Raw genomic sequence first — 11,103 nt, 5'->3', positions numbered from 1 at the left:
TCTCCCTCTCTCCATCATCATCCACACGCACAAACATATGAATGTGTGCGCCAACCTTGACTATTACAAATATATTCTAATCTTTACTTTAACTCTAATCTGATCCTAATTCTAATCCTGACTCTAAATTAAATATTTACCCTCAAAATACAAAAATATATCTCCACAATTGTCACAAAAACATTGCCTCTGGGTCGTGGTACCTTTTGGCCTCATTGTAAGAATTGTTGGCCTACTTCAGAAATATTTAAAAAAAATATATTTTCTGTTGGTTTTTGTGTTTATTGACGGAGTCTTTTTACAAATGGCAGAGAAGCGTACTGTGACAGCAACAAGAGGAGGAACTTCTCAGACAAATGGTGTTCACCCAGCCCACGGAGCTGTGGTCCACCTCCTAATTGGGAGAGATGTCACCGGGCCGAGAACCGCGGCCCAGACGATTCATCAGCTCACAGAACGGAACATTCTCCACTTCTGTACCCCCTCGGGTTGTTTTGATTGGTTTCAAACATCTGGTTCAGAAAGTTCAGCCCTAAATACTAATCCAATAAATTCTAATCAATATCCCCGACGTCTGGAGCAGAGAGAATTCCCTGTAAAAAAAATAAAAAATAAGTGTAGTCTCATGTAAAGTCATCTCCGTTGCTGGAGTTACTGTTTTTTTTTTATGTAATATTGGCTCATTAATCTTTAATGGACTTAAAGAAGGGGGAGCTGAAGGGGGAGGGAGCGTGGGAGGAGGAGGAGGAGGAGCTGTGTAATTGAGGACATCTTGAGTTTCAGTAACACTAATAAGAGCATAGATTACCAATAATCGGCCAGAAATACTCGTGTGTGTCTTGTGTGCTTTAAGACACGGCCATTTATCTAAAGTTGGTCGTCCAATAATATCACAGGAGCCAAACAATGGTCCTGGTCCTGTCAGGGCCGCGGTGAAAAATTACCCATTAGCCTTTGGGTTTTATGCTAATGATCTGCATCAGCAGGAGTCACGACGGAGGGTTCTGTTTAAAATAAGAACGTTCGATTAGGATCAAATGGCGCGGTGGCTGATGCTGTCACCTCATTGGTCAACAATTTGATTATCAGTTCATCTGACAACACGTGGTTATGGGTTCACTTTCCGCCTTCCTTTTCAGACAAATCAATTACTAATTGATGATTGACAGTTTGTCTAAACACAGTATAAAAGTAACTGTGACTTTTGTCTGCGTTTGAATGCGGTTTGTTTCCGTCTCTCCCGATGTCACACTGGGACATGAAATCACTCATTTTCTGACCCATTTATTACCTCACCCATGAGTGGGTGAGAGAGGGAACCGTCCCTGGACGCTGCATCACAGATGTGTTAATGTGTGGATGATCTGTCGGTTGTGGAGGTGGTGGGTAGTTAGTGATGGCTACGGTAACTCAAGGCTCTCTGTGAGTCACGGATCCTCACATCACCACCAGGGGGGGTTCCTCTGACGATGGAGCCGCGGGTGATGATGGGGAAAGATGTGTAGGAGTGGGTGGATTCAGAGGAGGACGGAGGAGTGCGATGTGTGTGGTGGTGGTAATGACGTCAGCAAACAGGGAGTGTAGTTTCAACACTGCAATCAGTCATTATTTACTGCAGTCGACATAAGTTACAGTTTCAGCTGAAGTGAGGCTGAGTTAGGAAATGTATTTTAGTTAGGCTGTTTTTTTTTAATTTTTTTTAAATTAAATTAAAGTGGAAAGAAATATATAAATGTAAAAAAAAGTCCAGAAATACCCAAAACTTGCTAAAAAAAATTTTGCTAAAAGTTTTGTTAAATGTTAGCATAGTTGTATCAAAAACAAGTTAGACACAGAAAAGTAGACACTCAAACATAAACGTGCACCTGTTGAGCTTCAGAAGCCCACTCCCCCCTCCCTCACCCCTTCCTCCCCCGGGCACACAGTCTCTTGTATGAGTCATAAACACCACGGCCACCGCTCACGAGTCCAACACGACACATCCTGTCGTCTCCCACTCCTCACCCCCGTCTCCACCCACCACCTCGTCCCTACCTCTGAAAGGCCGATGAGTCAGCGGCGGAGCTGCTCTCCTGGTCTCTGGCCTCCACTCCTTCATGTGCGGCAGCCTTCCTGCTCATTAGCCGCGGCCGGTCGTCGCCTCTGCCCACACGGACTCACCACAAAAGGCTGTGATTCAGGGAGCGCTCACCGTCTGAGCCTCACAGGTGGACGTCTCCTGTCCTGTCTGTCCTCAGAGACACCGTCACCAGCAGGGGAGAGAGGGACAAACTGTTTTAACTACAGAATGAATCCTGTCGCTCATTTAAACAGGACACTAAGAGTGTATGGTGGTGCCATCGTTTGCAGCAACTCTGCCCCCTGCTGGTGTTCAAGTGAATTCAATTTTTTTGATCAGGCTAATCACTCCTAGCTGTAGCTGTGGATTCATCTGATTAATCCCATTGCATTAACAATTAATCATGATTATTTGAGATGAGCCAACATTCCTAAATAAATGGCTAAGTACGCTACTCTTTGTGTATATTGCTATATCAGAAAACAATGGAATATATACTGTATATATATGTATACATAAACATATACATAGACACACAGGAAACTGTAGCTGTAACTCACACTCCCTCCCCCGGCCTCGTCACCTCCGGCCTCTGTGGGTGAGATATTTTCAGAATTAGTTTTGATTCTGTTTCTTGGTTCCTCCTCCTGTCTCACCCCTAGTCTCCCCTCCAGTTCCTCACCTCCTCATTGGTGAAATTTCTCCACCTGTGTCTTGTTAACGCCTGCACCCGTCACCTCCCCTCCGTCACCTCCACGTCCACATTAAAGGTTTTCCGTCCACCTGTGAGCATTTGTTTCATTAGTATTGGAGTCTGAACGATTTGTAGTAATTTAAAAATTAAACATAAAAAAACAGTAAATGGAAATTACTGGGTTCTTTTTAAAGAAAGTAAATAAAAATGAATTATTTCACTGCGGCCCAGTACCAAATGAGCCACGGACCACCTACAGGTCCACATACCATGGGTTGAAGACCCCATAATCTAATGCTGTCGCTTTAAAACTTTTACCACAAGAACGAAGTGCTACATTCAGTGTTACTGACCCCTGTGGTTCACAGCCTGTACTGCAGCACAGAGCACTTTTTCAGACAGACAGATATTGTTTTGTCTTTTTCTCGGTCCGTTTCCGTCTCCGCTGCTGCCCTGCTCCACTTCCCTGCAGCAGCCACACGTTATTGATCATCCGTGTATTAGCCCAGCTCTCAAAGTGCTCTCGTGAACTGGAATCAATGCTAACATGTTTGCTTTGCACAACAGCCCATATGCGGCGTTATTCTGCCGCATCGCTGCCCGCTGTAGAGATTTGTCCGCGGCGTCTCAGGTGAAGCTCATTTGGGAGATTTAATTGGGTTGGAAAAAAAAGAAGAAAAAAAGAAGGGTGGATTAATAGGGCAGGAAATGGTTTTCACCTCACTGGTTCGGGGCAACAAACAGAAACTCCCCTGCCTGTAATTATTTTGGAACTGGAAAATAACCATGCTGACTTTCTCCTGCAGGAGCCCGGAGTCAGCGTTTGATAGCGTCTCCTATCTCCTGCTTCCTGCTGGGCCTCCATTGATCCCTGTTCAAAAGACCACAACAAGTCATAAAAGCATTTCAGGACGGCTGCCAGGACGCACATATCCTAAAGTGGTTATGATGCAGGAGGCTTTTAAAGGCCAGGGTTTCACCAGCTGCATGTTGACATGGAGGAGGGTGGGAGTGGGGGGGGCCGTGGGGGGGTAAACAAACCTGAGACAGGGATGATTACTAAGCAGAAATGCATGATGTCTCCTGTCGACCTCCTGTGGGATTAGGAATGCAAGAGGCAAATATTCCGAGACTCACGAGGAACGTCCTTACACTGTAGATGGATGTTTGACCTTCCATCATCCAACTTGGAACATCTCACACTGTGGAGGCCAAACACTGAAGGAACAGAGCTGATAGAGAAACAGGTTTAGAAAGATGGATGTCTGAGATACAGACAGGCAAACATATACATATATATATATTAAAAGAAAAAAATAAATAACAGCTAAATTAATAATTGAAAGTAAAAATTGAATATGAATAAAACATGAATTTATTATTACAAGTCATAATTATAAGTTTTAATTATGAGACCAAAAGTGGAACAATAAAAAGTCTGACTCATGAGGCGAAAAGTTAAAATATCAGAAAAAAAGCAAATTATAAGATGATTCTATTATTTAGTCCTTAAATCAAATTAAATTAATTAAGAGATTATACATAAAAGTCTCGAAGCTGAGACGAAATGAAAAGGATAAAAAAAGGTAAAAGTCAACCATTAGATCCAAATTTAAATAAGGAACTGAAACTATTAGATTAAATTTAATTTGGAGGGTTTTTTATATAATGACAAAATTAATATAAAATCAAAACCTATGACATAATTTCACGTACGTGTTGAAGAATCTAACACAGTACGTGTGTGTGTGTTTACATTTTCACAGTTGAAAATGTAAATGAGCGCAGCCACACACTGGAGCCAATCACTTTTCATATAAATGTTTATTGCAGAGGAGGTATCTTTTATGTACATGCTATCACAATATAACACAATATAAATCTACCAAATATTTCCCATATATGGATGCTATAAGCTTGTCATAGAGCAATATTTATAACAAGCACATAATACAGTGGGTTAGAGACAGTATCACTCACTATACAACTGGTAACAGTCCAGAAAAGATCAACGTTTTTCTCTCTCTTTTTTTTTCTTCTTTTTTTTTTTTCCAGTTTCTTCTTGAGCTATTCAAGGGCAGTGAAACATCGGTCCTACTAATTTCTCTGAAGTCATGCAGAAGCCACAAGAGCAAGAAGTTTACCACGTTTACAGCATTGAGTAGTAGAAGTAGAAGTAGTAGTAGTAGTAGTAGTAGAAGTAGAAATAAGTAGTAGTAGTTGTATGTGCAGTCATGGTGACTGGGTTTGGTCACGAGAAGGAGACAGGAGTCGGGATTCTGAACAAAAACAAAAAATCAAAACAAAAAAAAAATCAAAACTAACAAACAAACAGCGAACGAACTATCGGACTTGAACGCACCACGCTGAAGATCAGGGCCACAGGACACAGAATCGTCTACACCCACGTGGTACAAGGACGACATTCTCGGACTGCATACCTGACGACGACGACGACGGCTGAGACGCGGACGTTCACAGACTAACGGCTACGATACGACGATAAGACAGCTGACAGCGATGGACGGGTTCACCTGAGGGATGCTACAGCAAAACACCGCCGCGAAACACGTGACTGGATCTTCACTGTCATGATGCCATATATGTTGGTGAAGACTTTAAAGGTCCAGTGTGTGACATTTACTGGCAGGGAATTAGGACAGTTCAGATAAGAACTGATTTTTTTTTTGTAATTAAATGTTTTATAACTTGAAGAGGCTTGAGGAGAGGGAGGCAGCCATGTTGAAAACTTTGCTCCACCCTTTACGCCACCATACACTCAAAAAACATTTTTTTTCAGGCAAAAATATTGGGATGAAAATATTAGGTCGTAAAGCACAGGACCAAAAACCGAATGTAAACTTCCTGTTTTCCACCATCGTTCCCTGACGTGTTTAGAGAAGCTATAGCTAGGATTCCTGCCATTAGAGGTCACTAAATATTGCACACTGTACCTTCAAGTACTAAATAATAGGTGACTTCTGTTGCTCCACTGGACTGTAAAATATTGCTTGTATGGGTTCATTTTAAAAACAAATTCACTGAATTCCCTTTCAGATCAAACAGCTGTAGATTCTGTTCTAATGTCACGTTCAAAAAGAAAATTGTTACACTTTCTAAAAATGTACTGAAAAATGAACAAATCTGTAAATTGGTGAGTTAGTCGGGATTTTTAACCCTCGGAAACTAACGATTTTCAGAGCAAACGTGACACTTTTTCAACCAAACTTTTGAAGCTTTCTAGCGTGAAAAAACATTTGAAAGGAATTTCAGTTCTCTGAGGAGACGAGGAATAAAAAAGAACACTTTTTGACTAACTTGGTAGCTAACCTCCAGGTCTCGACACTACAGCAGTTTGAAAACAACAACAGTAGCAACTTAAACTCAGTAAAAGACTCAAAACCGTTTTTTTTTTCTTGAAAGACGGACAGTAGGAGTTTGATCTTTGGAGAACAAAAACACAGTTACTGGTTCAAATCCCTCAGCAGTAAACTTCCAACACGGCAGTGATTTTTTTCGACGACTGCAGACGGTGGTATTTAGGTGAATTGCGGCTCCTGTCTCACTGGAGCTCCGCTCTTCTACTGGGACTGGGTTCTTTCAGATGATGGATGACCTGCGGAACATCTGCTCCATAAATATCCCAGCCAGGTCCATCAGAGCCTGACAGTAAATCCATACACACGCTGACGGTTCTTCTCAGCGTCTGTTCCTGAAGGAGCTCATAAAGCAGGGGCCGCGCGGTGACAAATCTCCCGCTCAAAGGCAAACACTCTCCACATTTTACACCTTTTCCAGACAGGTCAAAGGCGGAGGTAATTTCTCAGAGGGTGGAGGCAGATATGAGACGGGGTAACAGCCAATTTGGGGTTTATGGTGTTGATCGGTGTGAGGCCTGACGGCGTGTGCAGCAGAGATGGTCACACGATTGTTTCCTCAGGTAACTTGTGCTACAGACATTTTCCAATGAGGTCAAATTTTTCTCTTCCACTTCCTCTTCTTCTTCTTCCACAAACAAGTGCTGAAATTTTCCAATGAGGTCAAATTTTTTTCTTCTTCTTCCACAAACAAGTGCTGATTTTTTTTAAACTGACTTCTTACAGAGGTTTCCAGGACATATTAAACCGCAGCTAGAATCCATTGACAACATCCATGACATTCGTGTAATACATAAAATATTTCCGATGCTAGTTTGACGCAGTGTTTCTTTTAAGCTACTGCCAATTTCCATGGTTGTTTTCAGCAAACATGGGAACGTGTGAAACTGTGCAAAAGTCTTAGGCAGAGAGAAATAAAGCAAAAAAAAAATCAAATAAAAAAAGGTATTTTCATAATCTACATGAAACTCAGAATTCTAAAATTGTTTGATTATTTTAAGTTTGCTCTTAGAGAAGATTATTCTGGAAGGCTTCGATCTTCAGCCCGTAGGCAGCAGCCCATAAACATGACCCAAAACGTTGGGATAAATCAAAACCTTGGACGGCAGGATCTGAAATAAGAGTCTGTCAGTGACAAGCCAAAGTGTGCTATAATTTGGTCCATTTGTCGCAGACTTCAGAAGCGGTGGTTCGGATCAGTACCACCGAGACAGAACAGAAAACAAGACTGTTGAAGACGTTGAAGACTTCTGCACAGTTTTCCGTTCCTGTGTCTCTGGAAACCCAGGAATATTTAGACATTTTGATACAAAACACAGAACAAATATAAAAACCTACATAAGGTTCAGATAAATGAGTTACTGGTCACCACAACCCATAGAAGCATAAATAATCAGTCTGGGCGTTAACATTCACTAAAGTGAATAACGGGAAAAAACATGCATAATGTCCTGTAACCAGTGAGAATACAAACAGAGGGCAGTATCATGTTCATCCTTCGTCATTTTCACATAGAATATAAAACTTGGTTTTGTTTGTGTATAAGGCAGTTTTTCCTACTACTTTTGACATTACTGTACTTAAGAGGCTCAGAAGGAACTCAATTCAAATGAATCAGTTTTTGAATGAGGAAACCAAAACAGCTACTGACTTATTAGGGGTTATTTGAGGCATTTTTAGCCAATGGTTATTGTGATGGAATGAAAATAATGGTAAAAAAAAATAAATAAATAAAAGTAGATAAAATTATAATAAATCAGAATTTAACTCAATCTTTCAGACTGAAACAAAAAACAAGATGCAGGGGTGAAAGAAAACATTGATTCTTCTCAATCATTTAAATATTTCCTCCAAATTTTGCCACATTCTCCTGAGAATTACACAATTCACCTCCAAAGTTTTAAAATATTTTCACCATCTCACTTTCTTCCACCTAATTTTCACCAACACTTACACTTCAACTATCCACACCAGTGTCCACAAAATTGCCCCCGCCCTCCCCCAACGCTAAACTAAGAATATGTAGCACGTCATAGAGTAATGCTAACCACAACAAAACCTGTTCTGACAGTGTTCCAGAGGTAGGGGCAGAAATAAGAAATGGTACTGGACATCAGTCAGGAAAAAAAAAACTAAACGCCTCTTTCTGTCATTTTCCTGCATGCCTTTTTTTTTTTAACAAAACACCTCTGTCATCAAAGAAGGATGGAGATGGAACCACTGATACTCTGAGCTCAGATCAATACCAGACAAAGACAAAGTTGATTAGGCACGTACAGAACATCCCAGCAGATCTGGAAGCACCGGAGTCTGCCCAGGAAACTACAATTAAACTGATTTAAAAAGAAAGAAAAACACACGATGATGAAGAAAACGAAAAGGATGAAGTTCATAAGAACAGAGTTGGTACTCGGTTCTTAATTAATGCGTACGACTAAAGTGCTATAGATTTTTCTTTTTCCCTTCACTGAGTCCTTCACTCTGTGCCAACGGTTTGGTCACAAACTCATAAATTAAACTTTATCGCCACATGGACTGACATACCTATTTGCAAATGTTCCCGCCTCCTTCTTTGGCTTTCACATCTTTTCATAAATCAAACTCTAAGAAGAAAAGAACCAATAAAACTCTCCTGTCCTGGTCTAAAAATAAAAATCTTGATGTGCAGAACACAGAAAAAAAAAAACTAAATCAAAGTGAGGTGAGTGGAGCAGAGGAAAAATGCAGATTTTTCAATCATTGTCAAAGTGAGGTGAGTGGAGCACAGGACAAATGCAGATTTTTCAATCATTGCTCATGAAGTGAAAATGTTGAATCAAAAGTTGCATAATTTTGTCTACAATTAATCTTCAGTGTTTTTTTTTTCCTGTAATAATCTGGAATCTTCATCAAAATGTTGTTACATTTTACTTACTTTCAAAACAGGACAAACAGGAATGAAACCTCGGAAAGGAAGGCAACTTGTGGAATTTGATCAAACTTTTCATCCAAGTCACCGCCACCAAATAGTCAAAGTAAAACATCTGAACGGTTCCAGAGTGAAAAAAACCAAATCAGTAACTATTATTGTGGTGTCATTGGTCCGTTGAGGGTTTCTGGTGTCATGCCTTCTTGCCTGGTGCGCTGTCGTCAAAGTCCCACGGACAAACATCAGCCTTCTTGGCTGCACCGGTCGTCCCACCTTTGGGATTCAAACTGCTCTGCTTCACAGCAGAAGCGTTTTTGTCCAGACCTTTTTTATCCGCAGTGTCTTCAAAATCCCACGGACAGACTTCAGCCTGTTTGACTTTGGCCGCTCCCACGTTGGCGCTTCTTCGTTTCTCCACCAACGGCAGCTCCTGGTGAGTGTTTACGTCCCACGGACAAACCTCGGCCAACTTCTGTTGAAGTTGTTTCTCTGAAGTTTTGCTCTTGTCCTTAGCCTTTGTTCTACCCTTCTCGTCGCCAGCGTCTTTTGGTTTTTCTTTTTCAAGTGTCCTTGTGGAAGAAGTGACCTTCTTCTTCGTGGGATCTTCCTTGGTTTTGGAACCTTGAGAAGGACTCGGTGTCCTTTCCAGGTTTGAAGAAACCGCGGCACTGTCACAGTCCCAGGGACATACCTCAGACTTTGAAGGTTGAAGTTGGAGAGATCTGGATGTTTTAGATGGATCTGGTACTGATGGATTCTTATTTCGCCCTTCCACTGGAGTAGACCCTTTTTTTTGCTTTGAAACCTCAGTTAACTGCGACAACTCTGTCGTCCTGTTTGCTTCTTCAAAGTCCCATGGACAAATCTCTGCTCGGAATGCTTTGGAGGTTTCTGTCGCGGGAGGAGGCTTTGAAAACTGGCCCGTTGTTTGCTGCTTTGACTTCTCTACTTGTGCAGCGTTATTCTCACCTCCTTCCTCCCACGGACAAATGTCCGCTCGGACAGCTGTTGTCCTCGGAATTTCCTTTGAGTTCCTGCTACTCACGGTTGAGACATCGGAAGTCTTGTGTTTTTGATGCTGAGTTTTCCCAGCCTTGGTGCTTCCTCCGTGGACTGTTGTCGTTTCCTCCGGTGCTATGGAGACGTGCTTCTGAACCTTGTTTTCAGACGGAGTTGGAATGTCTTCCACTTCCCAGGGACACACTTCGGAAAGATCGTAGAGGTCATTTCCCTTGATGGGATCAGAATAGATGGTTGGTTCACTACTGCTCACTGTCTGTTTCATGATTCGACCTTTTGTCAAATTCTGTTTGCTCTCAACTGTCTGGTTGACCGAGGTCTTCGACTGACTCTCGTTCTCCGAGTTTGGTTCTTTGCCTTTTGACTGAGTCTTCTTGTTGTTGTCCTCGGCATTTGGGGTTTTTCCCGTCAAACCCAGAGTCTTCTCTTTGGCACTGGCGATGACACTGAGCGACTTCTGCAGCATGGAGGGTCTGGGATAAATCGGCTTCTTGTCGGCAGTGAGGTTATGAGCGCTGGCTGACTTGCAGACCAGAGGAACCGACTCGGTGGATTCACTCGGGGCACTGATATTCTCACTCGACTTCTTTTTGACCAGCTTCTTGCCCATAAGTGTCTCCAGGAGGGAACCTTCAGCTGAGGTCACCTCCATCTTGTCTGTTGTAGAACTGCTGGAGTCTTCGTTTTGGTCTCTGACGTGGTCATAGCTGCTGTGGGACTTCTTCAAGGAGAAGACCTTGTTCTTCAGCGTCTCCTCCTTCGCTGGTTTCCCAGTGTGAGGAACATCAAAAGGGTTCTTTTTCAACATGCAAATGCTGTTCCGGTTACTGCCGTGTTCTCCGGCCTCCTTGTCCTCACGGCTGCACTGACGGTGCACCGACTCGGGAATCTCGGTGATGCGCCTCATCAGCGATCGACCCAGGCCTTTCTTGGAGCTTCTCTTCTTCTGCAGATGAGGGTTGTTTGCCAGCATTTTCTTCCGTTTGTAAATTTCCAACTGGGAGTAAAGTTTCTTCAGCTCTTCCTGCGTGTTCATGTGAAAAGG

At 42.2% G+C, this 11,103-nt stretch overlaps 1 protein-coding gene across 1 annotated transcript in view; it reads right to left on the bottom strand.

Moving 5' to 3' along the window:
• Window positions 1–8,878: 8,878 nt before the first annotated feature.
• The window catches only part of gpr158a (G protein-coupled receptor 158a), a 54,354-nt gene continuing 52,129 nt past the window's right edge, over window positions 8,879–11,103 (bottom strand). Inside the window, exon 14 of the mRNA XM_017031806.2 lies at window positions 8,879–11,082. Within this exon, the coding sequence (XP_016887295.1) occupies window positions 9,232–11,082 (1,851 nt within the window). The 3' untranslated portion in view covers window positions 8,879–9,231. The remainder of the gene's footprint in view (window positions 11,083–11,103) is intronic.

The sequence above is a fragment of the Cynoglossus semilaevis genome, chromosome 3, assembly GCF_000523025.1.
Source record: "Cynoglossus semilaevis isolate Cse_v1.0 chromosome 3, Cse_v1.0, whole genome shotgun sequence".
NCBI classification, from domain to species: domain Eukaryota; kingdom Metazoa; phylum Chordata; class Actinopteri; order Pleuronectiformes; family Cynoglossidae; genus Cynoglossus; species Cynoglossus semilaevis.
This window is presented reverse-complemented; position numbering and strand designations above follow the sequence as displayed.